Here is a 22,731-nt window from a genome sequence, read left to right as displayed (position 1 = left end):
CTCTCTCTCTCTCTGCCTGTGCTCTGTCTCTCTCTCTCTCTCTCTTCTCTCTCTGAAAAATAATTAAACATTAAAAAAAAAAACCCAAACATTTGATTTGACCCTGTAAACTTCATACTGGAAATCAGATGTCTTAAAAAACATATCTTCCAAAGGAAAGATCTCTTGTCACAAATGAAGATCGTGAATCGGCTCAATGAAGAAATAAATACTTGTTTTCATCTGTAAATAATTAGATGGTATAAAAATCAAGAATGCAAAATCAGAAGGTGGCATTTTCAGTTGCTTATTTTGTGGCCATTGAAAGGATAAAGCAAGTTATAACCTTGGGGTAGGGGATCTCATTTGTATCATTCATTAAATATGCTGCTCTTCATGGCCTAATTAGAAGCTGTAAGCTGAGATCTCTGATGATCTTCCTTCATGTTTTACCCCAGTAAGCAGAGGAAAACAGCCTTTGAGAAGGGACGTACATCCTGTTCTGGACATCATGTAGTAGGAGTGTAAATACGCATGCACGAATCCAATTACATACACATAAGGGTTCAAGGGCACAAACAAAATTACTTACTTGTTAAGTTTTCTTTTTTATAATCTGAGGGGGAAAGGATAAAAATTTGTTTTAAATGAGCATCCAGATATCTCACATATTCTGTGAGAGAGTGCTAAGAAATGCAAGTTCTCTTTCAGCTTTTCAGCATACAACTGGTCAACATGCTTTGCATTCGAATGAGAAAGGATTGTGTCATTGAAATTAAACCAGCTGTTAGGGCTAACAACGTAGCTCTTTACAAACGAAGTTCATTAAACAACATGCAGCGATTCAGCTTTGTTTTGTGAGATCAGCACTTTCAACCATGTGGCTTATTTTTGCATGCTTAGAAATCTGCTTCGTTGGCTAAGAAGGAGGACTTTATTCTTTTATTCCACTCATCTGACATAATATGAGGTTTCTTAGCCATTCTCTGCACATTCCAAAAACCGTTACAAGCTTTCATAAGATCCCCTTATGAAATAAGATCTTAAGCAGCAGTTAAAAGTGCTCTTTAATTTCTTTTTGAACCAAATGGAGTAAACTCTTATGCTGACCTGTGCAATTAGGGTGGACAGTAGGATTCTGTGATTAGGTCTCTAAAAAGGGCAGAACTCAAAAAATAAGTTAGAAATGCTTAGAAATATTAGGAGATTTAAGCTCACAACTTAGTTTCTTCAAAATAGTAAATTTGTTGTAACCTCTAAAGTATCGAGAGAACTCTGTTACCTAAATATGGCAGTCTGGTGCAGGCCGTGGGGTCCCAGTGCATGCTGGGGAGTTTGGTGCATTCTGGCACGGGGAGCAGGTGCATCCCAGATCTGTAGAGTCCTCTGTGAGTCTTCTCTTCCATTGCCAGCCATTCTTTTGCACAGAAGAGCTCCTTTACTGCCAGGCAGTATTCTCTAAAATATTTTAGGGAGAACAAAACTTGATGAGTCATAGCATGTTAAAGCCAAATTTGTGGCAGAGCCTAGATTCTGTATTTTCAAAAATATCATCACAGTACATTGTCTGCTCTTGCAAAAGCATTTTTTAAAGAATCCTTTATTGTAAATAATGTGAGACTTTATGAAATATAGTGTATATCCCTGAGACGAAATGCTGTCTTGTTTGGTTTTCATAATGTAGCTAACACTACTGAGGGGGAAAAGAATTTTTAAGCTCAAAAGGAATCCCTGATATGCATTCCCTCATATTCATAGTAAAATAAATATAAAGGCACAGAAACAAGGTGCATTGAGTTTAAAAAATACACATAATAAAAGTCATAGGTCATTGTCAATCAGTGTCTAGCCTGAGAGATTCTCCTGTAATCTCAGGGCTAATGGGCAGGGACTGAGGGGCACAGTTGGCCTGTCTGAATGCTTTGCCCATCAGAACGGAAGACATCACCTTCCTGGCAGGTTACAGGAGGGCATATGGGTCCTATCCACCCTGGCCTTGGAGAAGCCGCCCCCTATCCCATTTCCACATATGCTTCCATCTGAGAAAGTCAGGGTAATGTCTACTTGAATATGAAATGTTATGTTCATTCATGTGTTTTATTGTAAGTGAAGAGAATGAAGAAAGACTAGCTATACTAATTATAATTTTGTGCATCAATACTTATTCAAGCTTATCTTATAAAAAATAGGATAAGACTACATAGGAGAAACCTGGTTAACTCCAAAGGAAGACATTTTGGATTAAAAATAAAAGGAAATTAGAGATAATTAAAGAAATTAGAGATAATAGCAATGTTGTTCATTCAGCGAGGAAGGAATTTGTGGTTGTGTATGTATGTGTGTGCATATACATATCTGTGTCATAATGGTGTCTTTTTAAAATAGTCATGCCTACACTGCCACTTTTCTGGGCAACCACCTGTCAGTAAGGGCCAACTGAACATGTGTGGAATGAAAGGGCTTTGCAGATGACTGTGATAGGGTACAATAGGAGTCATGAGAACAACAATAGGATTTTGAATTCTTGATGTGTCCGCAGTGGAAGGGAGAGCAGTGAGGCTTTCAAGCCTCTGAAAACCAGAGGAGAGCCTGAAAAACCAGAGGAGAATTACTTAGCTTGCTTCTGCTTATGCCTTGCCCCCCCCCCCCCCCCCGGGATCACACAAACACAACTTTCTGCATTCATACAGCAGTTAAACTGTGCAAAAATCAATAGGGGGCAGGTGAAAGAAATTCCACAGCCCACATCATGTGGAGGAAGCAAATACCCTGGAAAGCTATTTTTTATTCTAATCGGAAGAACACATTAGAGAAAGGTTTGTTTGTTTTGTTTTGCTTCCATTGCCATATATTAAAGATGACCTCTATAGAAGAGTCTTTTGCAAGGAAAAAAATCAGGATGAAATGGAAAATAAACTGAAAACTAAGTTAACTTGAACATAGTAGTAACTGAAGAAAATAAAGACCACAAAGAAGTGAAATCAACACCAAAAGTAAAATTGTCATTAAAATCAGAAAAGAAATGTCACTGTAAGACATTGAACAAGTAACAGAGGAAAACTTTACAAGTCCAAACTGAATGCAGACAGAATGCATGAACAGTGAAAATGATGTATGAGGAGACAGCTGAGACGGAAGAGCCAGGAAGAAACCCAGAGTTTGGATAATGTTTCCCAATAAGAAAACTAGAGCACAGAAAAAATGGAAAATACTCAAAGATATACTAAAAGAAAACATTGTTAGGACAAGAAGGAGGTAAACCTGATAATTAAGGTACATTATCTGTTATTTTTGTATTAATTATAGGAAAGAAAATAATGAAAAAAGAATTACTCCCAGATGAATTTGACAAATATTGTGAATCTCAAAGATTAAAAAAGAATCCTCCTACCATTTGCCAAATATTCCCTACAAAGGAACAAAATTCAGGATTGCCCTATATGTTCTTCATTACAACACAGCCAAAAAACAATTAGAGTGCACAAGATTTTGAGGAAAACTGAATGTAACATAAGACCTAAATAAATAGTCAGTGAGAAATACACACACACACACACACACACACACACACACACGATCACAACATTATGGTGAAAAATGTTTGCATGTAATCTTCTAAAAATCATCTACTCTAGCTGAACAAGAGATGAATCGAAATTGAGAACTTAAGAAACAGAAAGATTTTCTATAATATAAATGACAGTGAGCATGAGGGATAAATAACAGAGATCTCTACCAGGTAGTTGGATATATGATGATGCAATCATATGTAAAAGCTAAAAATAATGGCCTGGTTTTATCAAAACAGAGGTGGTAGTTTTCATGTGTTTTCTTCAAAAGCAAACAATGTCCATTTCTAACATATACCATGGGTTCAACTGATCTTTTAATCCTCTCTCTTTTACAGATGAGGAAACTGGTTAGCCAAGGTCACATGTATCTAGAAAGAAGTACAAATAGTGTTTGAAAATAGTATTCTATTTGGCTCAAAAGCCAGATTGCTTCCTATCTTTTCTCCATAAGAAGTAAATAAAGGCAAAGATAATTCTATCAAATATGGATTTATGAATTTCCATGTTTAAAGAGTATGGGGGTTTTGAAGAAATAACTATTTATTACAACCCCCCCCCCCACCGTGAGAAAGGGTGTTAGTACTTCAGTAAGAGCATTGGGTGGAATGTATTTTAAAATAATATACATATGATATAAAATAATATTCTGAAATGCTCACCAAGATCTCCTATTCATTGGCAAATAATGCTGAAACATTTGAAACGGACATTTTTTCTTCGCTATCTTAGCTTACTCATGAGGTCCATGTTTGTTCAGGTTGTATATATTTATTTCATAGAAAGTAGGGATATTTATGAATATGACAACAATATGAAAAATAGCAAGTATAAGAGAATATTGTACCTTTTATGACATTTTCTAGAAGCTTAGAGTCCTTGTATTATAGGAGGTTATCAGGGAGTTAGATGGTAGGAATTCTGTCCAATTAATTACCTTCTATTTTGGGCAAAAGCCACCTTTTGCCTTTATTGTGGCACATGACAACTTCTTTTGAAAACTCTTCCTGTTTGCAATCAAAAGAATTTTCCCATTTCTTTCTTCTTTTATTTTACCTGCAAATGGGTGTAGGAGTAGGTACTGCTCCAGGGTTGCATTCTTGGAAGATGTGGTTACACAGCAAAGCCTCAGCAGCTGGCCGGCAAAATGGGCTCACTGCTTTCAGTTCATTCCAGGCCGTGTGAACCAGTAATTCTTGGGCCTCCTCAGGGTGTGCATAGGAGTTGTTGAAGAAAACAAGAGCGTCTCTGGCCAGGACAGCATTACATACCTCCCCTCTGTACTGGGCGCAGTAGCCTTTGTTATCTTTCTGTAATTTACTGAAAGAAGAAATGAACAATGTACCCAATCACATGGTGTTTCTTAGCCTTCAGTCCATTTTTTTTTTTTTGATTTCCACCTCTGCATCACAGAAATAGGAGAAGATTGTACTAGCAAATTGGCTGAAATGTTCTGTCTGAATACTGTTTTCATTTCCAGCTGTAATTATATCACCTCCAGCTACTCCAGAGGGCTATTATAAGATTGTATGTGAAAATGGATGTGGACAGCTTTGAGAACTATCAAGGACTGAATCGATTTGGGTGTTTTTATTATTTACACTATAAATAGAACTTAACTACTCTTAGGTAAGCCACCTCATATGCTTCTTACAAATGGAGCTGATTTAAGCGAGTAAAAGACATCTTAAAAACATATTCATTGTGATGATTAACAAATGATTAAGCATAATAATTGTGGTGAGCCAGGTTTTTGAACATAGGTTTATGTGTTATGATTATTAAATACCTGAATTTTGTGGAACACATGCATCTTTGCAACACCTTCTATCCTCAGATCCTCTCACTCAGACATCTTCCCAGCATTTCATTAAAGAAGAAAAAGAAAGCCACATAGGGAGGAGGAAGCTTGGATATGGCTTTCAAAGCAGCTAAGTAGCATCTTTAGCTTTGCTATTTTCTCTTTACATGATTTGGGGAGAGTCATCTGATCACCCAGAGCCCCAAGGTTCTAATTTGTTGAGTGATGTAAGGAATTATTTGGAACTCAGATTGTGTGTTAATGGGTAATATATGAAGAAAAAATCTAAATTCTATAGAGCTAGCACAAAAATAATGTTAAAAGCTTATCTGCTGTAACAACTGAGGAGAATAATAGGCAGAATGGAAAAATACTGCTGGTACTCTCTGCACTCATCCACTGCCCTCTAGCGGAATGCTGGGAATTAAGATAATAACTCCTATACTCCCCTGTCACATATTTATTGAGCACTTATTATATATAGACACTGTGACGGTCTCAACATGTTCTTAGGCTTTCCATCAGATCTATATTGTTAACAATGACAAAAAACTAAGTTGTATTCTCATTTAGATTTGTACAACTGTTGGAACTTCACATTTCATTATCTTTATATAAAGGATTTTAAGAAAATTAAGTTGGAATTTGTGGGAAATTTTTTAAATTGTGAAGAGACCCCATTTGAATTCAAACAAAACCATCATTGACTAGTGTTTAAAGAAAATCTATTAAATGGTATACAGCTCATTCAGGTAAAACAGTGAACTCTCAAGAAATATTATACTTTGAAATAATGTTTTATAATATAGAATCTTTCTCTAATTCATACTAGCCTTTTACTAATTAGCCAGCATGATTTTATTGCATTACTTCTAGTTCGTAGTTCATTTTAAAAGTGAAGGCCTGGGGTGCCTAGATGACTCAGTTGATTGAGCATCTGACCTCATCTCAGGTCATGATCTCCCCACTCCTGAGTTCAAGCCCCACATTCAGCTCTGTGCTGACAGCTCAGAGCCTGGAGCCTGTTTCAGATTCTGTGTCTGCCTCTCTCTGTCTCTCTGCCCTTCCCCCACTCACACTTTGTTTCCCTCTCTCAAAAATAACTAATTATTTAAAAAATATTTTTATTTTTATTTATTTAAAAAAAATTTTTTTTAACGTTTATTTATTTTTGAGACAGAGACAGAGCATGAACGGGGGAGGGTCAGAGAGAGGGAGACACAGAATCTGAAACAGGCTCCAGGCTCTGAGCTGTCAGCACAGAGCCCGACGCAGGGCTCGAACTCACGGACGCGAGATCATGACCTGAGCCGAAGTCGGCTGCTTAACCTACTGAGCCACCCAGGCGCCCCTAAAAAATATTTTTAAATGAAGGCCTTGAATAAGAAAACAGAAAACTCTCATGAAAACTTGGGCCAGATAAGGTTGAGCTAACACCCAAGGAAACTTGGCCTATGGTAACACTAAGAAAGTTCAAGAGAAGCAAGGATGCTGGGCTCTAAGAAACTGAAGAATAATACCTAATACCCAGAAATACTTCAAACTGGTTTACCAAATGGTCTCACATATTAATATAATACCTTGGTATAATACCTTGGGGGATAGATAAAAGCAGGCGGGATTCTTTTCATTTAAAACAAAAACCATGTCATGTAAAAGTTAGATATTTCCCCTAGTGTTTCTTGGCTGAGCATTATTCATCCAGGTTCTGCCATCACGTATTAACCATTGAATGACTCTCTTTATTTTTCCATAGGTAGTTTTTGAATTAAAAAAATCATGCTTTTTCCTTTAACTATATAAGCAAAAAAACCAAGCAAACAGAAAAGGTATACAAAAGAAAAATTAATAAAAATAGCCTCAGAAATGAGGATTACTGGCAATTAATAAGCAATCTCTTTGTGTGTATTTCTGCTGGCTGTCTTAATAAAAGCCAAGAAAAATCTTTGAAACAACCTCAGTGGGCCTGATAGTATTGAGTCCTCATTTATTTATTAGTTACATAATGTGAAAGAAAAAAGAAAAAACAGCAGAATACGTATCGAATAGAAATGAGATCTTGGTTGTCATTTTGGTTCTTTCTACCAGCTTGCAGAGAACTAACCTGTGAAAACCCTTTGCCTGCTGGGAAAAAAACCATACAATACAACATATATGGTTCTTACTAATTATCTGTGCCTCTGTGATGTTCCTAGGGGCATTAAAGACTTAGCTTTGGAAATACATCTATGCTAGGATTAGCTGTACAAGGTCAAGGATATACAGGACCAAAACATATATGTTATGTATAATGATATATACACATACACGTATACAGAGACTGCCCAGAGTTTCAGAGTTTAAACAACTTTTCTTTTTCCTCTCTCTTTTGCAGACTCATAAACCTGTAGTTTTTTGTGGTGATCAAATTTTAGAGGCAAGAGCCGGAGGCACGTGGGGCCATTGTTCCTCATCCTCCTAATCCTATCACTTAAACGTTTTAACAGGAGCTCACGGCAAAAACTGGGGGACAAGATGAATGCAAAAAATCTCCACGGGTATCTTCCGCTCTCTTTTGCAAATGACGAGACCCCTCCCTGTTCAACTGAAGTTGTGTTTCCCTGCTCACAGCTCTGGGGACTACAAATGGAGCAACCCCGAAAGCAGCGGGTCCTGTCTGTCCTACGAACAGTGGGGCAGAGGTCACAGGGATCTGTTCACAGAATGCTGGTTATTTTGGAATGGTCTGCCGGACAAGCTCCAAAAATGCTGGTTCACGTTGCACGTGGAGCCAGTCCCTCTCTTGCCTCTTGACAAATGAAACCTGGCTGACCTCCCTTTCTGTAAAGTTTTTTCTTTTCAGAGACAGCGATGGATATATGATCTCAGGTCCCTCCTTTAACTTAAAACACACAACTCTGCTTGGTCAAACTGAACACTTAAAGGAGCCTCACTACACCTTTTACTCTTATTTCTCTCCGCTTTAACAGAGAGGAATCACATCCAGTAGGGCATTTTTTTTTTTATTTTACTTTTTAAAATTTGCATCCAAATTAGCATATAGTGCAGCAATGATTTCAGGAGTAGCTTCCTTAATGCCCTTACCTGTTCACCAACAATGAAGCAACAGGAAGAGAAATCAAGGAATGGATAGAGCACTTTTAGATGTGATCTTGCAGTTTCTACGAAGGAGACCTCTTCTCCCTTTGAACACACATTACTTTGCCCCGGGGGCACCTCCAGAGGGCCAGCTGAGGCTAGTTTGGGTTAAGGCGGCCCCTCTCCTCCAGTGGAAACTCTCGCACATTTCTCCACCCTCCCTGGGCGGGGCACGGCTGAGAGCTCTCCTCTGGGGCAGCGTTTCCTCCTTATCAGCGGTTTTGCTTGTCTGGTTTCATACCTGAGGTCAGCCAAGGGCCAGAGGCAGATGCTCCTGCTGACGCAGCAGCAGAGGGTCACAGGTCACACCACGCTTTCACACCTGCGTCACTCACCTCTTTTTGCCTCCTCTCCTAAGCATTTTGTCCTCTCACAGCATCACAGGACAGGTGAGTGCGGCAAGTAAGATAGTCTGAGAGGCCACATTCACAACTTTCGTTACAGTATATCGCTATCATTGTTCTGTCATATGATTACTGTTGTTAATCTCTTACTACGCCTAATTTAGAAATTAAACTTTACCACAGGTGTGTATATACAGGAAAAAACCATAGTATATGTAGGGTTCAGGCCTTCCTGTGTTTCAGGTGTCAACTGGGGGGGGGGGTCTTGGAACGTATCACCTGTGGATAAGGCGGAACTGCCCTGCAAATGTTCCCTTATGTAGCAACTGCACTTTCCTAACAAGTGTGATGGCGGGTTCAATACCCCTTCCACTGTCCAAAGCAAACTGGAATAATTTTTATTCTTTCCTGCCTAGTATCTTTGTATATAATTGATTCTCTAAGGTGGGGGTCAGCAAATAGAATCCACAGATCAAATTCTGCCTACTGCCTGTTTTTATACTGCCTGTGAGCTAAGAATGGTGTTGACATTTTTAAGTGAAAAAATCAAAAGAAGTGAAAATTACATGAAATTCAAATTGCAGTATCCATAAGTAGCATTTTTTGGGAACAGAGCCATGTTCAACCATTTATGAGTCACCCACGGCGCTTTTTACCCTGCAGCAGCAGAGCTGAGCAGTTGCAATAGAGACTGTGTGGCTACAAAGCCAAATATATTTAATATCTGGGCCTTTATGGAAGACATTTGCCAACCCCTGCTCTGTGACATAGATCAAATGTCCTTTTGCTGAAATGCCGTATCCAGTGTCCTCAAGAAGGACATGATGTCCTCTGAAAAACACCTCTTGTAGTTCTCCGGACTGAAATTCATGCCTAGTTTTTGTGTAAAATAAAGATGTAAGGAATGATGATGTAAAGAAGAAAAAGTTTTTAATTAAAAATTTGAAAATTGGTTATATTAGCCAAATATATAAACACTGTGTATTTTACATATTTGTACATATATCAGTTATAATCAGTAAATACATAAGCATATATAGTGTTACATATACTGTATATAGTGTATGTACATAATATATAGTTGTATATACAGTGTAAGTATATTTAGAATCATCCTGTAAATATATTTTTGTATCCTGCATTTAAAAAAATTTATTTTGAGAGAGAGAGGGTGCACGCATGTGCGTGGGGCAGAGAGAGAGGGCGAGAGAATCGCAAGCAGGCTCCATGCTGACAGCCAGTGTGGGGCTTGATCTCACCAACCATGAGGTCATGACCTGAGCTGAAATCAAGAGTCTGACGCTCAATAGCTTGAGCTGCCCAGGCACTCCTCTATCCTGCATTTTTACTTAGCCTGATATTATAAACATTTACCTGTTCTATTATAGTTTTTCAAAAGCATGGTTTTTAATCACAACAGTTTCCCTTATTGGTAGATAGTGACATTACTCATAAATTTCACTAATAAACATAATACCGTTTTCAATTTTGTTGCTCATACACTTATTATTTTCTTAAAATAGATTGCTAAAAGTGGGTTTATCCAATCAATAGCTACAGCCGTCTTAAGGTTCTTAAAACCTTAAAAACTGCCAAATGCTCTCTAGGGAGGTTACAGCAGTTTTCCCTCTACCAGCAGTTCGAGAGTGCTTACGTTACCACAGGTGAAAAATAGTATGGACTTTTTCTTTAGCTTTAAATTTTTCATTTGCATTTACTTGCATTTGAATGATTTATTTCTGTCCTTGAGTCCTTGGAATTTGTTCATGCTTCCATTATTATGTTGTCTTGTAATTAATCTTTGCGTGTGCACGTACACCCCTAGTAAAATGTAAATTCCTTGGGGGCAGTGAATACATACAAGTTGTTTTGTTTTTCTGCATTCCAATATAATGTCAGAAATAGAGTGAGTGGTTTAAAAATGTATAGGAAGGGATGCCTGGGTGGCTCAGTTGGTTGAGCGTTTGACTTCAGCTTAAGTCATGATCTCACGGTTGGTGCGTTTGAGCCCCGCGTCAGGCTCTGTGCTGACAGCTCAGAGCCTGGAGCCTGCTTCAGATTCTCTGTTTCCCTCTCTCTCTGCCCCTCCCCTGCTCGTGCTCTCTCTCTCTCAAAAATAAATAAACATTAAAAATAAATAAATAAAAATGCATAGGAAGGACAGGAGGAATGAATGGCATGTGAAGGAAAGATGGCATCTCTTTTCTTGGTAGCCCATGTTTTAATTTAACTTTTACCACATTTATGTTGTATATCTGTTCAGTAGATACTCAGTTTCACTGTAGAATCCTTGGGGACAGGACTGTCTCTTAGAACTGTGATAAGGCAATGAATGCACCAAAACTGCATGAATTGGCACAAGATTGAGAACTAACCAAGTTTTCTAATGCAATGACTTATTTTATTCCATGGAATTAGAATCAGTGGTTGGAGTTCTAGGTCCTGCTCAGTAACTGTGCTATCTGGGTTAGTGGAGTAGTTACCAGTCTAAGTTCTTGAGTCTGTCTACCTGAGCTCAGATTGACAGCTTTATAGTTGGCCAGCTGTGTGGTCTGGACAGCTCCTAGTGTATCAGGTTCCTTCTATTAAAGAATAGGAATCCTCAGAGGTCTTGGCCTATAAAGTCACTGAAATGTTAATATGAAAAAAAAGTGGTGATCATAAATGTCACCACAACACATGTATTATAATTATCAGTATTATTAATTGATAATTCTGAATTTCAGTTTTGCTGCTTGTAAAATTAGATGAAAAGTTATGACACTTCAGAGTTTTTATGAAAGTCCATCAATTTTACTGAAAATAAAACACTGTAAGTTGCAAAATATTGTATTACAAGGTGGTACTTTCTTATCTACAGGATAAAACTATGAGTGGAAATTGGGAAGTCTGTCCTGGGTTCAACTTCCAAGCCTGTCACTTACTATTTGTATAAGTCACTGGAACTCTCCACTTCAAAGAAACTCTCTTAGTTCCTATTCTGTACGCTAGGAGTAATAATAGTACCTATTTCATAGGGAAGTCCTGAGGATAAATTTAATTTTTTAATGTTTATTTTATTTTTGAGAGACAGAGACAGAGTGTGATTGGAGGAGAGGCAGAGAGAGAGGGGGACACAGAATCCGAAGCAGGCTTCAGGCTCTGAGCTGTCAGCACAGAGCTCGATGCAGGGGTTGAACCCATGAGCCATGAGATCATGCTCTGAGCTGAGATCAGACGCTCAACCAACTGAGCCACCCATGTGCCCCAGGATAAATTTAAATAATGCATGTAAAGTTCTTAGCACAGTGTCTGATGCATACATAGTAAGTATTCAGTAGACTTTACCAATCTTCATTAGAAAAAGTTTCTGAAAGATTACAGTATTCGGCAAATAGCAATAAATGGCAAACAAAAAATCACAACAAAACATGATGTGACAGAGATATCTTACCTCCATTCTATTAACAGGAAAGGAAGGCCCCACAGGAAATCACATTAAAGGGGAAAAGAAACAAAAGTTAGTACATTTTAATCTTAAGATTTGCAAGAAATAGCTTTGATATCTCTAATTCCTAAGTTTCTGCAAAGTTCTCTTCAGTTAGGATGCCAGACACTGCATTAACAGGCATATTTGGAGGAGATGAAGAGCAAACAGGGTCTCCAGGAACTATCCTTTTCAGGCTGGGTCCACCTCAGCCATTATTAGCCCAGGCAGCTTTAAATTCCTAGCCACCAAGGGACTTTGTATCAAGCCTGAAGATGACAGACCAGCCTATATAAAGCACCCACGGGACCCAAACCACAGGACAACTCTGCCACTGGGCAGATAGAAAAGAGGAAAGGAGACATCAGGAAATTCTTCTAGAGAAAATGGGATATAATTTGGAGGGGTAAAGGCAGGTTCTAATAGCAGCTGAGCAGAGAAACCTGTTGAAATACCAGAGGCCAAGGTTATGTATATGAAAGAGCCCTCAATTTGAGATATGAAAGGAGGATTCAATACCGTGAAGATGTGCCAGTCAGTGCCAAAGAGAACCCAGCCATAGTACTTGGGAGGAGGTACTCAGCTTAGATAGGCTTCTATTTTGTGGACAAGCAAGGAAAGAAAAATGAAACTCATTTAAGGATGCTTGGTTGTCTTGAGAATATTAACAGAATCAGAGGGCCTTCCATGTGTTTCTAACAGATATTCCCCCAGTCACATTTTGTTTTGGGGGAAGGGTGGGGAGCAGGCGGGGATTCCAAGAACGTTGTAATTATAAATAAGTGCTTTGATTTCAAAACTAGATTTTTTTAAATTCCCAAAATTTCCAACAGTCGTCAATATGTTCAGTATCCTTAAATTTATCTGGAAAAGTCAGTAAAATTTTGGCTGTCTTCTAAAACACACAGTAAACTTTAATATGAGAAAGCTGCCCAATTGTAAAAAGAATGCTCGCCCCTTATGCCTAACTGCAGGACAGCTGGTAGCAATTTAGTGTGGCTACTGGCTGTTACTCGTATATTCTTTTCCCTTTCATTTCAAACAAAAACAAACACCTTTAATCAGTTTGAAACCAGATAGCCACCACCAAGCACGAGGGCGCAGTGTCTGTTTTGTTGGTAAGAGCACTCTACCTATCCTGGATGAAGCACTGAGTGATAGAGGTGGTCCTGCGCCCCTACTCATCACCATGTGTCTCTTTATTGGGAAGAACATTGCAGGGACACGGGAATGTGACTATAAGACATGAGAGAGACCATGATCCATGGTAGTTAGTACATTCAGTTAGCTATATCCATTGTGAAAATATTTCAAACTTCCTTTTTTTTTTTTCGGTAATAGTGTGAAACATCAACTCCTAAAATACAGAGTAGAAAAATATGTGGTCCGTTGTGGGCGTGGGGAACTCCAATACTACCACATCGTATTTCTCCCTATGCCTATTTTTGGATATGCTACATATATTTGAGTTTTAAATTGAGTGACTGGAAACCCCAGACCCTGAGGTCAGTCCAAAGAAGGGGCATTGCAAATGGTGGGGATTAGAATGAGTGGCTTATATTAGAGGAGGGATGGGAACACAGACTCATTCCTATACTCTCAGGCTGGCTAAAGATAGACAGAACTCGGAACCTCAGTCTTACAGGAGGGACCTGTTGATGCCACTGAGAATGGAAAATACAAGCTTTTCCTCCCCTGCACCCCTGGGTCTATTTTTTTGCCAGCTTTATGGAGATATAATTGACATATGATGTTAAGTTTAAGGTATATACTTATATAATGCAAAATGATTACCATCTTAGCATTAGCTAACACCTCCATTCTGTCACATAATTACCATTTCTTTTTTGTGGTGAGGACATTTAAGATCTATTCTCATAGCAACTTTCAGTATAATACAGTATTATTAACTATAATCACCATATGTACAAAGATTCCCAGAACTTATTCATCTCATAACTGGAAGTGTGTACCCTTTGACCAACATCTGTTTCCCTCCACCACCCAGCATGGAGTAACTACCACTGTATTCTCTGTTTCTATGAGTTAGACTTTTTCAGATTCCACATATTAGTGATATATATGTCTTTCTCTGACTTCCATCACTTAGCATAATGCCCTCAAGTTACATTCATGTTGTCACAAACAGCCAGATTTCCTCCTTTATCATGGCTGCATAGTATCCCATCGTATGTATATATGTATATGAGATACTAGAAGATATATGATAAGATATTATATATATGTATATATGTTCCTCATCCATTTGTTGACAGAAGCTTAGGTTGCTTCTGTATCTTGTAACTGGTATCTACTGTTTCGATATACTGTGAATAATGGTGCAACAACTACGAGAATGCAGATACCTCTTCGATGTCCTGTTTTTTTTCCTTTGGATGGATACCCAGCAGTGGAGTTGCCGGATCACATGTTACCTCTATTTTTAATTTCTTGAGAACCTTCCATTCTGTTTTCCATAGTGGCTGAACCAATTTACATTCCCACCAACAGTGCACAAGGGTTTTCTTTTCTCCACATCCTTGCCAACACTTAACTCTCATCTTTTTTTGGATAGTGATTCTAATAGGTATGAGGTAATACCTCATTGTGATTTTGATTTGCATTTCCCTGATGATTAGTGATGTTGAGCACCTCTTCATGTACCTGTTTGCCATCTATATGTCTTCTTTAGGAAAATGTTCAGACCCATTGCCCATTTTTTTTAAATGGAATTGTTTGTCTTTTGCTCTTGAGTTGTAGGAGCTCTTTATATATTTTGGATATTAACCCCTTCTCAGATACGTGATTTGAGAATTTTTTCTCCCATTTCATAGGAAGCCTTTTCATTTTGTTGATGGCTTCCTTTGTTGTGCAGAAGCCTTTTAGTTTGATGTAATCCCATTGGTTTATTTTTGATCATTTTTTTTTGCTTGTGCTTTTGGTGACATATATCCAAAAAGACATCACCAAGACTGATGTCAAAGAGCTTACTGCTTATGTTTTTTTTCAGGTCTTATGTTTAAGGACTTTAATCAATTTTGAGTTGCTTTTTGTGTGTGGTATAAGGTAGGGGTCCAGTTTCATTCTTTTGTATGGTTATCCAGTTTTCCCAGTACCATTTATTGAAAAGACTGTTCTTCCCCCATTGTGTATTCTTGGCTTCTTTGTAGTAAATTAATTGACTATATACATGGGAGTTTATTTCTGGGCTCTTGAGTCCATTGGTCTGTGTCTGTTTTTATGCCACTTTCATACTATTTTGAATTTTATAGCTTTGTAATATAGTTTGAAATCAGGAAATGTGATGTCTCCAGCTTCGTTGTTCTTTCTCAGGATTGCTTTGGCTGTTCATGATCTTTTGTGATCCTATACAAATTTTAGGATTGTTTGTTCTATTTCTGTGAAAAATGCCATGGGAATGTTAATAGGTATTGCATTGAATCTGTAGCTTACTTTGAGTGATATGGACATTTTAACAATGTTAATTCTTCTGATTCATGAAATAGGATATCTTTTCATTTTTGTCTTAAATTTCTTTCATCAAAATCTTTTCTTTTGGTTTTCAGCATTCAGATCTTTTACTTTCTCAGTGAAACTTATTGCTAAGTGTTTTATTATTTTTGATGTCATTGTAAATGGGAGGATTTTCTTTTCTTTCTCAGATGTTTTGTTGTTAGTGTATAAAAACACATCTGATTTCTGTATGTTGATTTGTATGCTGCAACTTTACTGGACTTGTTGATTAGTTCTAATGGTTTTTTGGTGGAGTCTAGGATTTTCACTATGTAAGATCCTGTCATCTACAGACAGATAATTTTACTTCTTCCTTTTCTTTTTTTAAATTTTAAAAGTGTTTTATTTATTTTTGAGAGAGAGACAGAGACAGAGAGAGACAAAGACAGAGTACAAGTGGGGGAGGGCAGAGAGAGAGGGAGACAGAGAATCTGAAGCAGGCTCCAGGCTCTGAGTTGTCATCACAGAGCCCAATGTAGGGCTTAAACTTGTGAACTGTGAGATCATGACCTGAGCCAAAGTCGGACGCTTAACAGACTGAACCACCCAGGTGCCCCTCTTCTTCCTTTTCAATTTGGATGCCTTTTATTTTTTTTCATTGCCTAACTGCTCTAGCTAGGACTTCTAGTACTATGTTGAATAGAAGTGGTGATAGTGGGTACCCTTGTCTTGTTCCTGATTTTAGAGGAAAAGCTTTCAACCTCTCACCATTGAGTATGATGGCTGTGGGTTTGCCATAGATGGCTTTTATTGTGTTGAGGTATGTTCCTTCTATATCTAGTTCGTTGAGCATTTTTATCATGAAAGGATATTGCACTTTTTCAAATGCATTTCTGCATCTATTCAGATGATCATAGGGTTTTTATCTTTCCATAAATGTGGCGTATCACATTTATTTAATTGCATATGTTGGACCATCCCTGCATCCTAGGGATCAATCCCACTTGGTCATGATGAGTGCCTTTTTTTGTTTTTGTATTTTATTTTGGAGAGACAGAGAGAGAGAGAGCAAGCAGGGGAGAGGGGCAGAGGGAGAGAGAGAATATTAAGCAGGCTCCATGCTCAGCACAGAGACTGATGTGGAGCTCGATCCCACAATCCTAGGCTCATGACCTGAGTCGACAATAAGAGTCGGATGCCCAACCGATGGAGCACCCTGATAAGTGCTCTTTTTAATACGTTACTGAATTTGACTTGCTAATATTTTGCTAAGAATTTTTGCATCCGTATTCATCAGGGAAAGTGGTCTGTAGTTTTCTTGTTGTATCCTTTAATCTGACTTTGGTGTCAGGGTAATGCTGGCCTTGTAAAATGAGTCTTGTAGCATTTCTCCCTCTTCAGTTTTTGGAAGAGTGTGAGAAGCATCGGTGACAATTCTTCTTTAAATGTTTGGTAGAAATAGTACCTGTGCCTATTTTCGTGGCACCTGGCTCAGAATGATGCTCATTACAGGGATCATGGGCTGTCTTGTTGGTCTCTGTCATAGAAGACCATAGAAGACCATAGAAGGCACCTGGCCAAATACCCAGCATCCTGGTGATTTTAAATTGTAACTTGAGCCTTTCGAGGTTGTGGCTGGAAGGAAATGCAACTTCCTGGTTCGTAGGGAGAGGTTCCAAAAGTTCTCCTGACTTCGTTTGATGACTAACAGCAAATGTAAATGAGTCAGAAAGAAGTCTATCACATTTCTCGAACAACACATAAGGATTTGGACATACACATGGAAGAGTTTTGGGAAAATGAAGACTGATCTTTATTTTTTTGTTTCCCTTCACGCACTAGAAATATCATTAGACATAATCCTGAGCACCAGATCAGATTTTTCCATTCCCAGTTTTCCTGCTGGGATGAGTAAATAAACAGATGGAGTAAAAGCTTCAAAGTGAAACCCAGAGAATGTGACAAAGGAGGCCGTTGACTACAGAACACTAGGGGAGGATGGGGATGGCTGACATGAGAGCAAGGAGAGTTTGGGTGAGGAAGCGTTGCCAGAGAGTCAAAAGGAGTCACCATGTCTGACTCAAAGCTCTGCACCTCTGAGGCCAAAGGAGGGGGGCTGAAAGCAGGAATGCAGAAAGCAGATGCCGTATCCAAGCGCCAGGAGGTCTGGGGAGCATAAGACCATGCTTCTTTAAAATGATTCTGAATTAAGTGGCTCCATGGATCTGTTTTTCACCAACGTGGCCTCACTTTCCTGGGATATTGCCTCAGGGAGCACCCCAGGATTGAGAGGTAGTTTTCAGTGATGGCACTAGGATCATCGTGCGGCATCTAGCAGATTTAAGTAAAAAGAATAGGCCGAGGAGAGGAAGAGAAAATGGCAGATGTCTCCTGGGGTTCAGAGTCCTATTCCCTTGCACTCATGAGACACTCTCATTAGATCTGCCTGGGGAAATTTTAGGAAAGGAAGGGGAGCTTCAAGCCTCATAGTCAGTGGGACCCAACAGGAAAAACAGATCAGGGGATGAACAGAAAGATCGTGTCGTTTTTTTTTTTATGAATTAGCTCCTTAAGGGAGTCCCTCTTCACTCATTTTAGTCACATTTTTCTCCCCATGCACCTAACACTTGCTTAAGTATGCATTGCCAGGCCCATTGGCTACAGTCAGGTCCTTGCTGGTTACAGTCTAGATGACTGTTACCCCTACTTAGGTCACTGCTTCTCATCTGCTTTCAATTCCGCTTCTCTAGGAGATTTCTAGTCCTCTCTGCTGCTGTGTGCCAATCCATGCATTTCCACAATCTTTTTCCTCATGCAGATACTTCTGCTATTTCCCCCCAGGCTACCATTGCTGATTGCCTCCATCCTCACTCAGTACTGATGCCTAAGACCACTTCTCCCTCCATCCTGAGACCCTGCCTTTCTCTGCTGCTTGCCATAACTTAAGGCTCTTTTTACCACCAGCAGATATCATTAATTTTTTAGTATTACAGTCTCCTCTGTTGGTATATTCCACTAATTAATGGAGTTGGATCAGGCTCTCCTTAGAGCTAGGTCAGGGATGCAGGGGTGATGTTGCTGTATACAAGATGGTAGCAGTCATGCTCTGTAGTCATTTCAGCATTTGAAGATCATGTCCATGCAATGAATCTGCCTTGGTGTGATGTAGATTTACCCATTATATTAGGTTCTCCTTCTTTATTGCCCTAGCATTGCCTTCACCCTCATCTTTGTATTTACGATGATAGGCTCTGAAGGTTGCTACACTAAACAGGAGTCCCTCCAGCTTGGTATTTGGTGGAAAGGAGGAAGGTAGAGGAATTAAGAGTTCACATATACATTTTATAGATTCCTTTCTCTGACCGAAATCCTAGAAGGGCGGTATAAATTAAGGAAAAAGCCAAAGCAGAGGGAGTTTTCCTGACTTATTTGGAACTAGAAGCAGGGAACGTTTTAGGGATCCCTTGTTCTGACATGGGATGGCCATGTTTGTGTAAAAATGGTAGCATGACATGGGTGGGTAGACAGCAGAGCTGGGTCAATCAGTCTGACTCTCTTGGATTTTATATAACATGAATGTGATCCAGAAGTTACTTCAGGCTCCAGATAAGGAAGGAGCTGACTTGGAATTCAGCAGGCCCGCCTTCGTAGGGAGAGACAGGGTGACCTCGTTGCCGAGGTTGCAAAGTAGACTCTAGAGAGGGGCTTGATGAAGGATGTGACTGAGATGTAGAGGACTGTGCTGTTACAGGAGGAGCCTCAAAGCCTCAAAGGTGCCGAGCCAGCCAGGGGGATCCTCTGGGTCCTAACAAAGCCAAGAGATGAGATCACGAGTTCTCCAGCTGTAGATTTCACCAGAGAATGGGGTAGGGGTTTGTTCCAGAGGACGCCACAGCATGTATCCAAGTCCCTTTTCCCCTGCCGTCTAGGGAGAGGCAGGAAGAAGGGAAGGAAGAGCCCTGGCAAGGAGTGAATATGTGAAAGACTGAATAATTATCTCAAGATTAGCAACATTAATTTTTCTCTTCTACCCTGTGGAGGTATAGGTTAAACTGGATTAAATCCGTTTATTTTATTTGATTTGAGTATTCATATGTAAATGTCTCTGTCTCTCTGTCTCTCTGTCTCTCTCTCTCTCATTCTCTCTCCAGGGTGGATAGATACTATAAATAGGTATTTATTTATTTAACATTGGTTTTAGATCAAATATCAAATAAGACATAAGATAGACTAGAATAATCCCAGGTTATTCAAATGCATCAAAAATTTTAATTCTTATCTCCTGGACCTCCTCATGGTCTTGTTTTAAAATTTTTTTTTATCCATTATTATTTGTCTTAGACACCTTCCTGAAGCTGTCACAACTTAACGCATTCTACTCCACTGCTACATTCTAACATTTAGCTCCTATGGTTTTATCCTGACAGGTCTCCTGTATCTGTCTTCCCTGCCCCAAGTCCTGCAGGTGTTGTTCAGACCTTCGTTATTCTTCTAGACTCCGGAATAGCCTCCTACCTTCACACGTGCCTCCTACTTTTTTCCACCCAACATCTGTTAACTTGACAACGGATATATCTGACCATATCGCTGGTCTCCTTCCTCTAAAATAATTAGATGACTTCCCACTGATTGAAGAACACGTTTAACCTACTCGGGCTGTTCACAACTTGGCCAGGGCCCACATTTCAAACCTTTCTTCCCATTCTCCACCTCACTCCCAGTCTCCATCATGCTCTAAGCTTGCCAATCCACTTGCCGTTTCCTGAACACAGTTTAACCTTTCTGTCTCGTGCTTCTGTCTCCTGCTTAAGTGGTTGCTCTTTCCCACACTTAAACTCTCTCTCTCTCTCTCGTTCTGCTCTTATACTCTGTTTATGCTTCTGCAATAGAACATGGTCTGTGCCATAATGTATATGGGTAACTGACTTCCTTTCTAGATTGAGAGTCCCTTGGAGGCAGGCACCCTATTGTTAATTATCCCATTTGTTACGTAAGTGTGCATCCTGTATTCTACCTAATGATGGCCTGGATCGAGTAGTTAATAAATGCATGCAAGAGTATTTTATAAACAAGGTACTATATATAACAATAATTGTTTCCTTTTTACTTGTTAAATTGAGTTGAATGTACTTTTAGAATTCTCACCATTCTCTGGGAGAAATCATTTCCCATCAGTGAAAATTCTAAAATAACTGATATGCTATATCAAGGTACTACAAGCAGATATATCCCTGGAGAAGAAGGCAGAAGGAATCCTTGAATCTCCTTACTTCACAGGCATGCTTTAGAAGGCCAGCCTTGTCCAATTCTCCCTGTATAGTTCTCTGAGGTCTCTATTCCCCTCATGTTAAAATCCCAAACATTACTAGCAAGTTCCCCATCGTGGAAGATCAAAGAAGTGGCACAGCCATAAGAAATAGCAGGATCTGGCGAGCTGGCCCTGGGCACAGGTTCTGCCAGTGCCTGCCTTACATGTGAGGCCAAGCATCTCTGCTGACCCTTGGGCAGTAGACACATTCTGAGTGTAACATGCCTGGCATTTCCTGATACAGGGATTATTTCCATCTCTAGGAATTCCACAAATGTTCTCAGAAGCCTTTGGGGGCATTTATATTTTAAAAATAAACCTTTATAACTCAACACAAATATTCTAGAAATCCATATGTCAGCTCTTTTCCTTGAAAACACCTGTAAGTCTTGCTATCACTTTCATGAAACAGGAGAAGGAAAGGCCACAAAGTAGATCAAATACTCATAAGTAAAAATGCCCTCAAGAAATAGCCATGCAGAAATTGGCACAACCATGTTAAATATCTGCCAACTTACTCTTTGAGAGCCCTGGAAAGTGTGATTGGCTCTATGAAAGAAAAAAAAAGAGTGGGGGTGGGAAGACAGAGAAGGATGAAGGAAAGGAAAGAAGGAAAAGGTAAAACAGGAAAAGAAGGAAGGAGGGCGAGAGGAAAGAAAAGAAAGGGAGGGGGAAAAAAGATAGAAATGAACTCCTGGAAGCTGTTACCCATCACTAGGACAGGTATTTGAGGATTTCATTTTTGAGGTGATAAATCTCCCATTGTCAATGATCTAGATCAACCTCTGGAATGTCCCCAAGGAGGAGAAATAGCCCAAAGGGGACTGGAGTAAGAAATAAAACAGATTTCCCCCCAAATGTTGTGTGGAATAGTGCCAACTGAGCTTCTCCCAGAGCAATGCAATTACGAAAATCCATCTTACCTGCTATGCTAATGGTGGCCGCAGCCTTTGCAGTGCTAAATTTCTCTCCGTGCTTGTTAGTAGCTATGCATGTGAAGAGTCCTGGCTTAGTGATAAGCAGCTGCAGTCTTGAGTCAATCACTCGGTCTTTCACACTTTCCTGAATGGACCCAGAGGAAACCTGGTGGAGTAGAGGGAAAAAAGCAGATAGAATTAGGTCAAGGATTTCCTAATATGATGCACCAGGTTGACTTGAAAGAGAAAGCATTAAAGTGATGATCAAAAGGCACGGGTAGGTTGCAAAAATAGCCAAAACCTTTGTAGCTCTTCCCCCATAAAGTAGCATCTCTCTCCATGCTTTGAATCTAAATTGGCCTTGTACCTATTTTAGAAAATCAAAAACAGACTTGTAAAATTCTTGCGCCCTGTGGCTTACTTTCTTGTTGCTCTTGGAGCCTGTGACCTCCTATGACCAACCCAGAGCTAGCCTGCTTGAGGAAGAGGCACACACGGTCCAGTTATCCCCACTGCCCCAGCTGGGAGCCAAGAACAACCACCACATATACAAGTGAGGCCATTCTAGATCAACTAGCTCCCAGTCTGCATGCCAGTCACAGGAACCAGATCAGCCACGATCACGAAATCCTGGCCCAAATCAGCAAAACCACCCAGTCAACCCACACACTTACAAGCATTATTAAAAGGTTAGCTCCTGTTCTGTCCTCCACAAATGCACAACAGATAGATGGATGGTTGTGAAGAAAAATGGTT

General features: G+C 39.4%; 1 protein-coding gene across 5 annotated transcripts in view; it reads right to left on the bottom strand.

Moving 5' to 3' along the window:
• MUSK (muscle associated receptor tyrosine kinase) overlaps positions 1–22,731 on the bottom strand; it is a 90,675-nt gene that overhangs the window by 10,246 nt on the left and 57,698 nt on the right. For 2 of the 5 annotated variants that reach the window (XM_047099534.1, XM_047099552.1), the window contains 4 exons: positions 21,982–22,141; positions 14,113–14,119; positions 4,605–4,868; positions 1,262–1,437 (listed from right to left, as the gene is read on the bottom strand). In XM_047099534.1, coding sequence (XP_046955490.1) covers positions 1,262–1,437; positions 4,605–4,868; positions 14,113–14,119; positions 21,982–22,141 — 607 coding nt within the window. Of the gene's footprint in view, positions 1–571; positions 596–1,261; positions 1,438–4,604; positions 4,869–14,112; positions 14,120–21,981; positions 22,142–22,731 lie in introns of all 5 variants that reach the window. The other 3 variants (XM_047099559.1, XM_047099565.1, XM_047099541.1) reach the window with 2 other exon arrangements.

This window comes from Lynx rufus, unplaced genomic scaffold (assembly GCF_022079265.1).
Source record: "Lynx rufus isolate CCGP_SWC_20201006 ecotype Redwood Valley unplaced genomic scaffold, mLynRuf1.p SCAF_10, whole genome shotgun sequence".
Classification (NCBI taxonomy): domain Eukaryota; kingdom Metazoa; phylum Chordata; class Mammalia; order Carnivora; family Felidae; genus Lynx; species Lynx rufus.
Note: the sequence above shows the minus strand (reverse complement) of the source record. Positions and strands in the feature narration are given on the sequence as shown.